The sequence below is a fragment of the Salmo salar genome, chromosome ssa04, assembly GCF_905237065.1.
Source record: "Salmo salar chromosome ssa04, Ssal_v3.1, whole genome shotgun sequence".
NCBI lineage: Eukaryota > Metazoa > Chordata > Actinopteri > Salmoniformes > Salmonidae > Salmo > Salmo salar.
In genome coordinates this window covers 63985242-64002200 of record NC_059445.1, presented here as the reverse complement: position 1 = coordinate 64002200, position 16959 = coordinate 63985242, and the positions used below count along the sequence as shown (strand labels likewise).

Below are 16959 nucleotides of genomic sequence, written 5' to 3'. Positions count from 1 at the left end.
ACTGACTGAGAGGACCTCTCTCCCTCTTCCTCTTTATATCTTTCTCTCTCGTCTATCTCGCCTTTCTCAGTCCTTTGAGTTTGTCCTTGTGTGTCAGTGAAAGCTTTTTTAAGGCTAAAATATAACAGGTGAGTTAGTTTTGAGCTTATTCTTCAGAGACTACAGAGCTAGAAGGTAGTAATAGCTGCTCACCCACATGCATGCGCACACACACACACACATTCTCTCTCTCTCTGCAGCAAGGCCACCGTGGATGGTCTTCTGTCACTGTGGTGGATTTAGTCTTAATGGACAAGTCAGTATTTCACCGCCAGACATGCACTGGTTGGGTGTTGGAATTAGTAACTTTTTTTACGGAGCGGAACAAGTTGTTTTTACGTGTGGTTCAGCAGCAGGGATCCCAGCTGAACAATAGACTGGTTTCTGTGTCGCTCCCGGTTCACTGAACTGTCATTGAGCGCCATCGGTAATGAGGTGTGTGTGTGTGTGAGAGACAGTCTGTTTGACAGTGTATGTGTGTGCAAGTGCATTTGTACATGTAGCCTACCATTTCCATTTGTTTGTGTACTATGTGCATGACAGCATGAGTTTGTACATACCACCACCCAACACTCACCCTTTCTCTGTTCAGAAGCAGAAGTCCAAACTCTTAACACCTTCCTGCAGTAACAGGGAAAGTATGTTTTGCTCAACTGAAATGTCAGTCTCTTTGGGATTGCATTGGGGTTTGTTTTCATTGCCCCTCCACTGCACTGAGAAAAGCCTTGCTGTTGGTATATAGAGCTAGCTGTATCATTGTCCTGAGCCGAGCTCTCTAGCTAGTCATGCTGCAGGCGGCAGCATTATTGAACTCTGCTTGCAGAGAACAAAGAACTAGGTCATGTTCTCTCCTATTACCATGCATTTCTTTGGACGAGCCCACAGAAACTGGATGGGGTTTACCGTTAGATGTTTTCCAGCATCTCTCTTACATTAACTCAACTTTAATGGGACCCAGAAAATTATTCTATGTGTGCTTCTGTCTCTCTCCTTCGTCCCCGAACATTGTTTGTTCAGCACACTTTCTAAGCTCTTAAAGAACAAACAACTTTCTCCTCTGTAGCTCTTTGTCAAGCTTGGAGCTCACTCTAAGTTCTTTGTCTGTAGAACTAATTGAGCAAACGTACCACTTCAATTTGGAGATTTTAGACCCCAGGGTTGAGAAAAAGATTTGGAGCGGTAACTAACGAAAGTGAAAACACAGAACACTGACGAAGAAATAGGGATAGGGTTGATATGAGAAGAGTGGAAGCTAACAAAAGTGAAAACACTGAAGAAGGAAAGAGGGAGGAAGTGAAAGAGCGGAGTCGCTGCAAACAGTAGGCTGTGCCAAGCCGTCTGAAGTTACACTGGTACTTAAACCAAGCCTGCTATTTTGCGTCCCACGCGTAGCCTTGCCAATTTTTTTGTAAAGACAGTAAATCTGCTGGCTCCATAGATAGAGGTGAAAAGGCCCTCACGACCACCTACTGACGTATCACGTGGTACTGACAAGATGCTATTTCTGTAGTTATTTAATTACAAAACTTAGAGGCTAATGCCAAGGACACTAATGAAGCTCTTCAAAATGTAGACCCTAGATGTGTGTGGTTGTTTTTTGCCATTTTTCAAGGATGACTCTCCATCCACGCACTGTGAAATTGACTGTTTGACAGAGCCATGTAATTTCCCCATGATTCGAGTCCCTTGTCTAAATGCTGGGTCACATTTGAGTAAGCTTCTGCTGCTAGTGTGTCCAATATGGAGGCCTTTTCCATGAAGTGTCTGTTTTGAAGTGGGCTAACAGTGTGTATAGAGGTGCATATTGAACCTGGCCTCGTTTTTCTATCTTGTGACCTGTTTGAAATTATTCACATCTGTTTGTCAAGTTTAGCCAGCCCACATCATGACCGTCACCACTTTAGCGGGTTGACCTGGTGGCTATTGGCTGTATGCAATCTATATTATCCATATCCACAGCAGTTCAGCTGCAGAAGAGGGAGCCCCTCAGCTCTCAACACTGTCAAAGTGGCATAATTGGAATTGTATCACACACATTCAATGGTAAATTAAACCAAGTGGCAGCCCCAGATTCAAACAAAGCGCACCACTGTTTATCCTATAAATCAACTGCACAAATTTCTGCTCTGAATGGTAAAGGCATCTACTACTGATCGGTGTTCTGTTCTGTTGTTGTGTACCATGTTGGGTTTGGTCCTGCACCAGTTCCACTGCACCTGGATTAGTGTATTAACAACTTCTACGCTAACCTGGTTAGAGCTGAGCTGTCTATTGTCTAAAGCAGCTGCTGTGTCTACCACTCCATAACAATGGGGGAATCTGAAGGGTCTAGGTTTGTTTGCTCATCATTACACAAAGACCCCACCAAACCCAGTGTGTGTGTTTAACTGTGTAAACATACAATACCATTTTTTTCTCTCGCTCTCTGAGGTCAGTGCTTGGACGCGTTGCCCAGCTCGTTTCATAATGACATGTCAATCACAGGGATGGATTGGGGTGCGGATCGGGTTCTGGTGCCTGGAGGATACGGCGCAGACTTCTTCAGGCACAAAGGACAGCGGGGGCCATTCAGTTTGATTGTGTTCATGTGTGTGTGTGTATGCAATGATGGGGGTAAACACAGACTGTTGTGCTGTGTATGTCTGCGGTCTGTACACTGTGCATGTAGGAACACACACACCATACAATTCATTACATAGTCTAGCAATCAATGGTGGATTGTTTAAACATGGTCTCTGCAATAGCAACATTGTGTTAAACCCCCTCTGTGTGTTACATCTCGATATGCTTGTCCTTCCTGATGGAATTTACTAGGGATTGATTGGGAGATATATAGGCAAGTAGCTTTCAACTAGGAAGAAAACAATGGCATGTTTGGTATGGAAGTAATGAATTATTTTATTGTGCTTGCAGCGTAGCTAAGCAATAGATGTTGTCAGTGTTGTAAGGTGTCACATACCAAAGCAATGGCTTGAGAAAGTGAGGCTACTGGTTTTTGTTCACTACTTAACTTTCTCAGCTATAAATTATGCAAAAATGGCATGCAACTCTGTGGAATGTTCCCTGAAATTAGAAAAAAATTCCATGTCCCTCCTGCATTCGACAAAAACGTGTTAGGCCTACAATGTGAATGTATGACACTTGGCCTATAGCATAAAATTATTGCAAATAACTGATAGCAAAGTAGGCCTACTACTGTATGTATCAATAAGTTTGTCAGGTCCAGTGCTCAAATAAAATAAAATGTGCTATTTGTCACATGCTTCATAAACAGGTGTAGACTAACGGTGAAATGCTTACTTATGCAGATTTAAAAGATAAAAATCTGATTTATAATTTTCAATATTGTAAAAAAAATTGTATGCTGCGCCACTGTAAGTTAAGTATAACTATAATAAATCTAAGATGTGTCAAATAAATATATCCAGCTCAGGGCTCCAGCTATGCATTTGGTTTGCTAACGTGCTAGCTAAGTGGCTAAATGTCAAGATCTCCTGGAGCCCTGTTGACTAAATTGTTTTGTGCTTGATATTACATTTTTAAAAGTATTATATATTTATTTTTACATAGAGTCCCTTGTGTGTACTTCCAGTAATACTGTATACCCCAGTATGTTAAAGATATGGTATGAAAATCTGCGTAACGCCTAACCCTAATGGCTATACAGGGAGTACCAGTACTGAGTCGATATGCCCAACTCTCTTTACAAGGCGGCCTTGTCCATCGAGAGAGATCCGGGGAACCAGTAACAGTCTTCAGATGAATGTTAAAGTCAAGTCACAACAAATATTTTCCAATCTGGGAGGTAAACTTGATAAAGTATTCAATCATTTCGCTGTGCATTTCAAATGGAATCAAGGCATTAAATAAAGGTTAAATATAAAAAATAAATTTGAATGTACTGGTGGCCACCAAAATAGAGCTCCTTTGGAGCTCAGACGCACCTGGCTGGCTACTTTTTCTATTTGGCTGGCTACTCTATGTACTGGTATTCTGTCTGGCCCATCAGCCTTGCGAATGCTAACCTGTTTAAAGGTCTTACTCACATCGGGCTTACTCATCCGGAACAGCTGATGCTCTCATGGATGTTTGTGTTGCGAGCATAGAAGGCATTTAGGTTGTCTGGTAGGATTGTGTCGCAGGGCATCTCGCAGCCGGGTTTCCCTTTGTAATCCGGGATAGTTTGCAAGCCCTGCCACATCTGTCGAGCATCAGAGCCGGCGTAGTAGGATTCTTAGTCCTGTGTTGACGCTTTGCCTGTCTGATGGCTCGTCAGAGGTCGTAGCGGGATTTCTTATAAGCGTCCGAATTGGTATTCCACTCCTTGAAAGCGGAAGCTCTATCCTTTAGCTTAATGCGGATGTAGCCTGTAATCCATGGCTTCCGTTTGGGGTATATACGTACGTACATACATTCACTGTGGGGACAACGTCGGTGATGCACTTATTGAAGCCGGTGACTGATGTGGTAAACTCAATGTTATCCAATGAATCCCGGAACATATTCCAGTCTGTGCTAGAGAAACAGTCTTGTAGCTTAGTATCCGCTTCATCCTACCACTTCCGTATTGAGCTTGGAAGCAGGAGGATAGAGTTTTGGTCAGATTTGCCAAAGGGAGGGTGAGGGAGAGCCTTGTATGCTTTTCTGTGTGTGGAGAAAAGGTGATCTAGAGTTTTGTCACCCCTAGTTGCCCAGGTGACATTCTGGTATAAATGAGGTAAAACAGATTTTAGTTTCCCTGCATTAAAATCACCATGCGTGAGAAACACTGCCTTTGAATGTGCATTTTCTTGTTTGCTCATGGATCTATACAGCTCATTGAGTAGGGTCTTAGTGCCAGCATCGGTTTGTGGTGGTAAATAGATAACTCTCTTGGCAAATAGTATGATCTGCAGCACATGAGGTATTCTAACTTGGGCAAGCAAAAACTCAAGACTTACTTAACATTTTGAGGTCGTGCACCAGCTGTTGTTAACAAAGAGACACACCCCTCCGCCCTTCATCTTACTCGAGTCTGCCATCCGGTCTTGACAATGTGCTCACAGCCAGATCAGGGTCGTATTCACTAGGAACCAAACAGAAGCGAACGGACTGAAATGGGGAGGGACTATCTGAACTTGTCCAATAAGAAATGCTTGTTTTCGGCTGCAAAACGTTTTGCTACAGTGTGCACTAGCACATACCTCTGCAGTTCAGACATCGTTTGCCACTAACTTCATGAATAGGGCCCATAAATCATCACACACCTTTTCAAAACGTTTTAATCCTTCTACTCAAAAACGAGTGACATATTAGACTGACAACCTGTTAATAAACGGTACGATCTTGTAGCTAGCAACTAACGTTAGCTAGCATTGTTCAGCCCATAGAAAGACAGCTTGCTAATGGTGCAGGGTGCATTGTCTAGTATGCACCTGTAATAAGAAGTTATTCACCCTGTATATGTCATCACTATGTTGATGATAGGTTAATTTCAGTCAATAATTTGTAATGAAAAGGTCCAAGTAGCCTATCCAGCCAGTGCATTTGTGGCACATAATGTATGTCAGTTTCGGACGGCTGGCTTGGGTCTCTAAGCTTTTCTGTTGTCATCCACAACAACCTCTTTCAGGTTTTACCTTCATCTTCTCTGTGTCCTACAGCAGGAGAAGTGGAGAGAAGCGCGAGAGGGGGAAAAAAGGATTGGGGTTAAAATGTACAGCGCTCGTATCTACAAAGCGTAGGAGTGCTGATCTAGGATAAGTTCCCACCTGTTCATATAATCATATTCATTATGATCTAAAATGGACTCCTACTTTCAGAAGCTGTGTGAATAGGAGCCCTGGGCTGTGATTAATTGTCAGGGATTGTGAGGGATGGTGTTAATTTTGTTGGCTCTAATGAGAGACTCTTAGCTCTAGCTTGAAAGAAGGTGGGTTAGAGAAAGGTTAAAGGATTGTTTAAACAGAATTTTCTATCATCTGTCCACATCTACGCCCTTCTGCCATTTGACCCAAAACACGAGAGCTACTATATGCGTCTCATACTTTCTCATTCCCTCTTTCCCTTTCTCTTTCTCTCGTTCTCTCTGTATTCCAGTTGGCCCTCGCGGATGAACAGAGTGAAGTGACACGGAATGGCTTTGAGTCCAAGGAGCTGCAGTATTTGGTTCAGATCTACTGCCAGGTATGACCGAGTAATCATCTGGGTGCTGTGCTATGCTGCGGTGTCATTCTCACTCAATCAGTGCTCTCTCATATACAGTACCGGTCAGAAGTTTGGACACACCTACTCATTTCTATTTGTTTTTATTTGTACTATTTTCTACATTGTAGAATAATATTGAAGACATCAAAACTATGAAATAACATATATGGAATCATGTAGTAACCAAAAAAGTGTTAAACAAATGAACATATATTTTACACTGTTCAGAGGACACTGTGTGAGTCAGGCCTTCCTGGTCGAATTGCTGCAAAGAAACCACTACTAAAGGACACCAATAATAAGAAGAAACTTGCTTGTGCCAAGAAACACGAGCAATGGACATTAAGACCGGTGGAAGTCTGTCCTTTGGTCTGATGAGCCCAAATTTGAGATTTTTGGTTCCAACAGTCATGTCTTTGTGAGACACCGAGTAGGTGAACAGATGATCTCCCCATGTGTGGTTCCTACTGAAGCATGGAGGAGCAGGTGTGGGGGTGCTTTGCTGGTGACACTGTCAGTGATTTATTTCGAATTCAAGGCACGCTAAACCAGCATGGCTACCATCATTTGTTTTTCAACAGGACAATGACCCAACACACATCCTGGCTGTGTAAGGGCTATTTGGCCAAGAAGGAGACTGGTGGAGTGCTGCATCAGATGACCTGGCCTCCACAATCATCGGACCTCAATCCAATTGAGATTGTTTGGGATGAGTTGGACTGCTGAGTGAAGGAAAAGCAGCAAACAAGTGCTCAGCATACAGTGGGGCAAAAATGTATTTAGTCAGCCACCAATTGTGCAAGTTCTCCCACTTAAAAAGATGAGAGAGGCCTGTAATTTTCATCATAGGTTCACTTCAACTCTGACAGACAAAATGAGAAAAAAAATCCAGAAAATCACATTGTAGGATTTTTAATGAATTTATTTGCAAATTATGGTGGAAAATAAGTATTTGGTCAATAACAAAAGTTTATCTCAATACTTTGTTATATACCCTTTGTTGGCAATGACACAGGTCAAACGTTTTCTGTAAGTCTTTTCAAGGTTTTCACACACTGTTGCTGGTATTTTGGCCCATTCCTCCATGCAGATCTCCTCTAGAGCAGTGATGTTTTGGGGCTGTCGCTGGGCAACACGGACTTTCAACTCCCTCCAAAGATTTTCTATGGGGTTGAGATCTGGAGACTGGCTAAGCCACTCCAGGACCTTGAAATGCTTCTTACGAAGCCACTCCTTCGTTGCCCGGGCGGTGTGTTTGGGATCATTGTCATGCTGAAAGACCCAGCCACGTTTCATCTTCAATGCCCTTGCTGATGGAAGGAGGTTTTCACTCAAAATCTCACGATACATGGCCCCATTCATTCTTTCCTTTACACGGATCAGTCGTCCTGGTCCCTTTGCAGAAAAACAGCCCCAAAGCATGATGTTTCCACCCCCATGCTTCACAGTAGGTATGGTGTCCTTTGGATGCAACTCGGCATTCTTTGTCCTCCAAACACGACGAGTTGAGTTTTTACCAAAAAGTTCTATTTTGGTTTCATCTGACCATATGACATTCTCCCAATCCTCTTCTGGATCATCCAAATGCTCTCTAGCAAACTTCAGACGGGCCTGGACATGTACTGGCTTAAGCAGGGGGACACGTCTGGCACTGCAGGATTTGAGTCCCTGGCGGCGTAGTGTGTTACTGATGGTAGGCTTTGTTACTTTGGTCCCAGCTCTCTGCAGGTCATTCACTAGGTGTGCTTCTGGGATTTTTGCTCACCGTTCTTGTGATCATTTTGACCCCACGGGGTGAGATCTTGCGTGGAGCCCCAGATCGAGGGAGATTATCAGTGGTCTTGTATGTCTTCCATTTCCTAATAATTGCTCCCACAGTTGATTTCATCAAACCAAGCTGCTTACCTATTGCAGATTCAGTCTTCCCAGCCTGGTGCAGGTCTACAATTTTGTTTCTGGTGTCCTTTGACAGCTCCTTAGTCTTGGCCATAGTGGAGTTTGGAGTGTGACTGTTTGAGGTTGTGGACAGGTGTCTTTTATACTGATAACAAGTTCAAACAGGTGCCATTAATACAGGTAACGACTGGAGGACAGAGGAGCCTCTTAAAGAATAAGTTACAGGTCTGTGAGTGCCAGAAATCTTGCTTGTTTGTAGGTGACCAAATACTTATTTTCCAACATAATTTGCAAATTAATTAATTAAAAATCCTACAATGTGATTTTCTGGATTTTTTTTCTCATTTTGTCTGTCATAGTTGACGTGTACCTATGATGAAAATTACAGGCCTCTCTCATCTTTTTAAGTGGGAGAACTTGCACAATTGGTGGCTGACTAATTACTTTTTTGCCCCACTGTATGTGGGAACTCCTTCAAGACGGTTGGAAAAGCATTCCAGGTGAAGCTGGTTGAGAGAATGCCAAGAGTGTACAAAGCTGTCATCAAGGCAAAGGGTTGTTACTTTAAAAAATATAAAACATTTTGATTTGTTTTAAGACTTTTTTGGTTGCTATATGATTTCATGTGTTATTTCATAGTTTTGATGTCTTCACTATTATTCTACATTGTGGAAAATAGTACAAATAAAGAAAAACCCTTGAATGAGTAGGTGTGTCCAAACTTTTGACTGGTACAGTACACACACATACTCTATCTCACGCTTGCATACACAAGCACTCTCACTTGCATGAACACTCACAAATACACACAGTCACATGGAACGCCTCTGTCTTTGGAATCTTGTCACACACCAAATGAATGTCCAATGCGTTAGCTAGTAGGTGATTGGCTCATTTTCAGTCATTTCTGAAAACCGATTTGGTCATGATTAAAATTATTGTGGGAACAGTGAAGCTGAAACAACCAAACTTGTAAATAGAAAGGTCAGATCAGTGAGAAGGGTCTCGTGGGAAAGGAGAGCGACACTACAATCACACCGTTTGGCCTCATCCATGATGCTCACGAGGTGTTGAGTTGCAACAAAACACACAACTTGGAGAAGATATCTGGCATACCATCCGTGCCTCCAAATCCTTTCCTCAACTTGGCAGTTACGCTACCCTCTCATCAGAGACCTAGCGAGGCAAGTCATGTGTGCTGTGTGCTGACCGAGGGCCTGTACCAAATCGCAACCTATTCCTTATATAGTGGACTGCTTTTGACCTGGGCCCATAGGGCTCTGGTCAAAAGTAGTGCACTATATAGGGAATAGGGTGCCATATGGGACATTGCCTGAGGCTTACATCACAACTGTATTTGCCTGTCACTTTTTGATTCAGCACCCTCTTCTTCAGATTAAAAAAATCCTTGCTTTGTCAAGTGCCAGCCGGCCTCTGATGTATTTACCTCAAAGATTTATCATCAGTTAAATTAACGAATGGAGTTATCGACTTCTCGTGTTGTACTCCCGAAATAGCTTCGTCAATGGATTTCAAAATTGGCTATCCAGGGCAGGCCTTCATAGTTCAAGCGGGTGAGCTAGATATGGTGGACGATTTAGGAGCTGTTCCATTCTGTCTAGCATGATGCCTGTTGGATTTACTCGCAATACCAGTAAAACATGCAAAGTTATTACCCCGCTGCAGTTTACATACGCTTAGGTTGGAGTCATTAAATCTCATTTTTCAACCACTCCACAAATTTCTTTTTAACAAACTATAGTTTTGGCAAGTTGGTTAGGACATCTACTTTGTGCATGGCACAAGTAATTTTTCCAACAATTGTTTATAGACAGATTATTTAACTTATAACTCACTGTATCACAATTCCAGTGGGTCAGAAGTTTACATACACTAAGTTGACTGTGCCTTTAAACAACTTGGAAAATTCCAGAAAATGTCATGGCTTGAGAAGCTTCTGATAGGCTAATTGACATCATTTGAGTCAATTGGAGATGTACCTGTGGATGTATTTCAAGGCCTACCTTCAAACTCAGTGCCGCTTTGCTTGACATCATGGGAAAATCAAAAGAAATCAGCCAAGACCTCAGAAAAACAATTGCAGACCTCCACAAGTCTGGTTCATCCTTGGGAGCAATTTCCAAATGCCTGAGACGCGTTCTGTCTCCTAGAGATGTGTACTTTGGTGCGAAAAGTGCAAATCAATCCCAGAACAGCAAAGGACCTTGTGAAGATGCTGGAGGAAACGGGTACCTAAGTATCTATATCCACAATAAACCGAGTCCTATATCGACATAACCTGAAAGGCCGCTCAGCAAGGAAGAAGCCACTGCTCCAAAACCGCCATAAAAAAGCCAAACTATGGTTTGCAACTGCACATGGGGACAAAGATCGCACTTTTTGGAGAAATGTCCTCTGGTCTGATGAAACAAAAATAGAACTGTTTGGCCATAATGACCATTGTTATGTTTGGAGGGAAAATGGGGAGGCTTGCAGGCCGAAGAACACCATCCCAACCGTGAAGCACGGGGTGGCAACATCATGTTGTGGAGGTGCTTTGCTGCCGGAGGGTCTGGTGCACTTCACAAAATAGATGGCATCATGAGGTAGGAAAATTACGTGGATATATTGAAGCAACATCTCAAGACGTCAGTCAGGATGTTAAAGCTTGGTCGCAAATGGGTCTTCCAAATGGACAATGGCCCCAATAATACTTTGTGGCAAAATGGCTTAAGGACAACAAAGTCAAGGTTTTGGAGTGGCCATCACAAAGCCCTGACATCAATCCCACAGAAAATTTGTAGGCAGAATTGAAAAAGTGTTTGCGAGCAAGGAGGCCTACAAACCTGACTCAGTTACACCAGCTCTGATAGGAGTAATGGGCCAAAATTCACCCAACTTATTGTGGGAAGCTTGTGGAAGGCTACCCAAAATGTTTGACCCAAGTTAAACAATTTAAAGGCAATGCTACCAAATACTAATTGAGTGTATGTAAACTTCTGACCCACTGGGAATGTGATGAAAGAAATAAAAGCTGAAATAAATCACTCTCTCTACTATTATTCTGACATTTGACATTCTTAAAATGAAGTGGTGATCCTAACTGACCTAAGACAGGGAATTTTTACTAGGATTAAATGTCAGGATTTGTGAAACTGAGTTTAAATGTATTTGGCTAAGGTGTATGTAAACTTCTGACTTCAACTGTATGTCTGGTTTGAATAATAGCAGTACATCCAATCTGATATAATTAAAGCTGGGTTGTTTTTCACTGGATATTCTGTACTAGATTCCGGGTTTATTGTCCAATGAGGGAGATCCCCTTTTCAGATTAAAATGCCCCCCCTATTGAGACTAGAAGGATATAATTTCCAACTCTCTCTTAATTCCAACAGATTTGACCCCCCCCCCCTCTTAATAATCCCAACCATTTGGATTCATCCCCTTCTCCAATCCCTCCCCCCATCTATCCACCATCCATCCTTTAATCCGTTTTTTTGCACTGCCTTACATTGGCAGACTGGTGCTCTGCTTGGGGCAACCACAACCATACCACATCCGCAACCATACAGATGTCTGGTCCATGTCCCACAGTGGAGTATGGTGTGGGGAGTCACTGTAGCAGGATTATTGCTAGGAAGGTAATACCCCCTGTCCACCCAGAGGGTATCTGTTACCAGGCTAGTAAAGCAGCCAGGGGCTCATGCCTCATGCATATCCCCTGTGTTTTGAAACGTCCTCTCTCTCTTCACTTTCCCACTCTTGCTATTTTTGCTCCGCAGAGCCGAAGCTGGATTGTGAAGCGCAGCTATGAGGATTTCCGTGTCCTGGACAAGCACCTGCACCTTTGCATCTATGACCGCCGCTTCTCGCAGCTGCCTGAGCTGCCTCGATTCGACAGTCTGAGGGATCGCGCCGAGGTAAGATAACCGGTCTTTCTCAGTACAGCCAATGTGCCTCACCCCACCCAACACCCCTATATCCCCATTCAGATGGTCTCTCCCAGTCTCCCACTTTGAATACCGCCTCAGAGCTCACGACTTTAAGGACTATGTTATCTTTCCCCTTCAAGATTACTGTCTTTGGGGTTCAGACAGATACCAGAGGCAAAGGATGGGTGACTTGAGAACAGTTTTGCGACCATGTCCGTCCTAGAGTGAAATACCTGTACAATGTCAATGCTGTATTTGCTTGTTTTACAAACTCGTATTCGTTGCAGGCTGATTCATGGGCTAAATTTGTTAGTGTCCATTTGTGCCCAGGTTTTTTTTATTTTCATTCTGTCTTATGGCCTGGTGTTTAGAGGAAGGCAGCTGTATAGTCTGTTTTATGTTTTTAAAAAACCTCTCCATCCTGCTGGGCTGCGATAGGAACTCACTCGCTCTCTGTTTACAGTTGTTTTCCCAGAGAAAGCCCACTTGAACTGTGGCACATTTTCACAGCTAAATTGATGGGCTTTGAAGTATGGAGTGGCTGTTAATGCTTACCCATATGATCATCCAGTCCTTCAGTAAATGGAAAAAGGCCCTGGTACTCATGCTCTCTGCCCCTAAAAAGAGACTCCCACAAAGGTAGGCTGACTAGGCTTCACAGTCACCACTTTGCTGCTGCGTCCCAAATGACACCCTATTCCCCACATAGTGCACTACTTTTGACCAGATCTGGGCCCTGGTCAAAATTAGTGCACTATATGTTTATAGGGCATAGGGTGCCATTTGAGACACAGCCTCCCTCTCCAGCTGTCCCAAGTGTAATGTGAAAACACTAGGCTGCGCGTTGACTAATCTCAGGAGGTCAGATTACTACGCCCACAGTGAAAGCACAGGTCCTTCTGTAGTGGGATGTTCAGTGCTAAAAACTACTGGTAAAACAGGTTATTAGGGTTTTCACGAAAAAAGGCTGTGGAAATACCTCAGTCGTGATTGGAGGAACGAGATGTCGGACCTTTCAGTTTAATACTTGTCTGTGGCTGCTGGGACAAGTAATAGCAGAGAGCTGGCGTATAGTAACTTCAGTCAGCAGTCATTATTTGATTGTAGCCTTCAGGCATTTAATACACATAGGTCCTTACAGGGTTAATTGGTGTAGGGGAAAATTGGCTTGAATTAAAATGTCACTAACCGTATTGTCGAGAGGCTGTTTTGCTGGCCCCTCTTTGAAGCGCATATTTTGGTACCTAGCTACTGCAGGTATTTGGATAGTGTTAGCCTAGCTAGTATGCTAACCAACATATTGCTTGCGCATTCCAATACTTGATTGTCACTGTTTTGTAGGCCAGTACTTGGGGAGCTAGATTGCCTGTTCGAAATGAGCTGACATTACCTTATACAATATCTTCCATGACTCGTTAAGTCTAAAAGAACTTAGAGAAAACCTGTACAATGTTGGTAAGAATATTCAGCGAAATCAGGAAACTCACTGCTAATCAACCAACCAACCAACCAACCAACCAACCAACCAACCAACCAACCAACCAACCAACCAATCAGTCTCCCTATTGATTCAGTTAGCCAGCCAGCCAGCCTCCCTTCCCTTCAAGGCCTTGATGTTGTGCTTGGCTTTACTGCTGTGGTACCACATGTTCTCTAGTCTTTGTCTTTCTGGAGAGTCTTAGCCCTCTTGGTCTATGTTTTCTTGGTCATGTTGACAGGAAGGAGAGGGGCTGAAGAGAGTCCCAAATGGTACCCTATTTCCAACATGGTGCACTACTTCTGACCAGAGCCCTATGAGCCCTGGTCAAAAGTAGTGCACTATATAGGGACTAGGGTGCCATTTGGGGCAGGCACCCTGTCTGGCACACAGAGGAGAAGGCTCACTTTTGGATTAGTGCGCTGAATAGCACAAGTCTTGTGGGAAGCGCCAGGATATTCATCACCAACAGTAACCAACAAATGGAGCCCAACAAGGGAAGCATCCAGGTCATCAAAGAAAAGCTTTCCTTTCCTTACCCATTATAGCCTTTAAGCCCAAACCAGACCTGACCATGCAAGGCCCTCCTCTGCTGCTATGTACAGCAAGCCTTCTATACCAGATGCTTACTTACCTTCCAAATCAAGTGCTTCGTATTGTAGCATTGTTGCTAAAGTTTTCATAACTTGAAAGTCAGGGCTTTATTTTCAGCAGTTTTTTGTTATTTTTCTTTTTTCAGTCAGCCGGCCTGCTTTGTCATTGAGGCTAAATATGGCGTCAGTTTCAAAGTACTCTCCCTCCCTGTGACATTTGACGATTGAGGGTTGAGTAGGGACATATTTGATTTAACCAGAGATCCTTGTCAGCTTCGTCTTTATTGAGCTCCCTCAAGGTGACATATGTCCTTCATTAAATATTTGGACAGATCTGATAGCTCATTAATCATTGTTTGGTCTGGTTAGTGCCACAGTGAAGTCTCAAATGAAAAACATATTTTTTAACCCTCTGACATGCTTTGTCATTTTACACGTCTTGCTATCTTCCACATATAGAATTGCCTTTTTTTCACCGTTTCCTCCTGGCCAGATTTGTCCTGGCTGTGGGTAAAGTTGGGGCTGATCTGGTTATAAATGTTTACACATTTTGTGGAAAGAAAACAAACGCTCCGAGGCTATGGTCCTTTTAAAACCAGGGCTAAGCTGTCTGTGTCATGTACATGTGTCGTCAGCTTGCGCCCCATTAGGCCCCTTCCTCTGGGCTATAACACTCGGCCTCTGTGTATGTGTGTTGGTGGACCCTGTTCTGATTGGGTACGCACAGTGCCAGCTCATGTACTGGAATCAATGTGGCAGGCAGCGGGCTGGAACCTCCCGGAGAGAGGGTCAGGAAAGGGTTTGGCTCCACGTCTGGCCTGGCCCCATGCCCACCACCTCAATGGTCTGCTCTGCTCTTTTCGTCTCTGACTCACTCTGCACTTCTCTGCTCTTCTCTCCTCTAACCTCTTCTCTTCTTCTCCAACCTCTCTTCTTCTCCCCTAACCTCTCCTCTGCTCTCCTATCCTTTAACGTATCCCTTCTCCTTTTCTCTCCTCGCCCCTTCTCTAATCTCACCGACTCCTCTCCTCTCTTTGGAGCTCAGCTCTCTAACCTCTCCTCTCCTTCTGCTCTAACCTTTCCTTTCTCCTCTCCTCTAATCTCTCCCTCTTCCCCTCTCCTCTCCCCTTCTCTAACTTCTCCCTCTTCCCCACTCCTCTCCCCCACTCCTCTCCCCTTCTCTAACCTCTCCCTCTTCCCCTCTACTCTCCAAACGGCCTCCAGTGGAGCGTTTGATTTCTTCTGCTAGGCGCTCACCACTCAGTCTTTCCTTTTGCTCTCGATCTCATTTTCTCTCATCTATAGTGCATTACTCAAGAAGTTGCCAATGAAAAACTAGAAACAACCGTCCTTTCAATATCATTAGGATTGGCTACATTATGAGCTCAGTCAAACATGTCTTTCTGGCCCATGCTCAAGTCAGACACACACACCAGGGCTACAGACTGCGACAGTTTAGTTGCATTTTGCGACCCTTTTACTTGGCTGTGCAAGTCATGTTTAATTGGTCGCATCGGTGCGAGCTGCACATTCTACATGGTCACTTCACTCCAAATGTTTTTTTTTAGGATGCTGTAACCATGATTTGGTCAAACAGTAATGTGCGTTTTCTTCGTGATCATGGCTCTAGTGTGACCATTTTGAACGCATGTGCTCCTAAATATTTAGCTGTGCAAAATGTTTTTTTGCCAGATAATAATTGTTGTAAAGGTTATGCTTTGCTGTATCGCTGTTTCTGAGTACCCTAGAGAAAAAAGTGAGTGCTGATCCGTGACTGTGGTGGTTACACCATTACTACAGAGAAAACTGGTTATCTCTAGCCCAAACTGTTCAAAAGTAGTGACCCATATTACCGGTGCTACATTTTTTCCCTTCTGTTGTGCATTGGCTCTGCAGCTGGTTGCATCTCCATTGGCGGGCTGTATTTTACCTTCATAAACTATGTCATGAGCCGTTCTAAAACTACTTATGGGCCATTAACACCTTGTTAAGTCATGTTACCTCATTAGCTAGCAAGCTAACAACCTGGTAACTTTACCAGTATATCCAAACATTTGGGGGCACAGAAAGAATGGAAAAGGAATAGCTTCTTCAGGAGTTCAATGATCATAGCAATGAATAAATGACCGATTTGCATGTTGTCACTCAGAACATCACTGACATTCTTAAAGAGACCGTGTACAATTTTCATTGTAACGCATCTCAATAGGAAACAGTGCTTTTTACACCATGCAGAAACCTAATATTGCTTTGTAATTTCAATGACAGCTATTTGTATAAACATTTGAGCTTTTATAATAAATGCATGCATTTACAGGGTTACATATTAGTTGACAGGGCACAACATTTGCTTCAAAAGTAGCTAGAATTCATGTAGGCTGTATCTCAATCAATTTAAAAAATCTTATTTTCTGGTGCTCCTACATTTTATGTGGTGCTCCTAACTTTTTTAAGTTGAGAGCACCAGTGCTACCAACAATTTATTTATTAATTCAGAGCCTTAATTATGATTCCTGTAATTAAAGTCTCTGCCCTGCCCCGTGCCTGTTTCGTTGTGGCCTGCTTCTATGATGAGCGAGACTCACTCCCTCTCCTCCTGCATTCCAAGAGAGAAAAAAGTATTCTGATTGTAGGCTATAACATTTCAAAATCCAATTGCGGGAAAACCGCAGCTGTTGTCACTGTTGAAGAGAGGTGGTTCTAAGCTTTCTGTAGACATAAATGTTCTCTCTATAGCAACTGTTTTACAACCATGATATTTGTTATGGCTTTTAAATACAGAGCGTGTGAAATGCGCATCAGCCATTGTGAGTGCACAGGCTACAACTGCAATGTT

At 43.2% G+C, this 16959-nt stretch overlaps 1 protein-coding gene across 9 annotated transcripts in view; it reads left to right on the top strand.

Moving 5' to 3' along the window:
* The window catches only part of LOC106603643 (rho GTPase-activating protein 32), a 255879-nt gene that overhangs the window by 201062 nt on the left and 37858 nt on the right, over positions 1-16959 (top strand). For 7 of the 9 annotated variants that reach the window (XM_014197559.2, XM_014197558.2, XM_014197556.2 and 4 more), the window contains 2 exons: positions 6118-6204; positions 11904-12041. In XM_014197559.2, the coding sequence (XP_014053034.2) occupies positions 6118-6204; positions 11904-12041 (225 nt within the window). Of the gene's footprint in view, positions 1-109; positions 129-6117; positions 6205-11903; positions 12042-16959 lie in introns of those variants that run through there. The other 2 variants (XM_045717245.1, XM_014197561.2) reach the window with 2 other exon arrangements.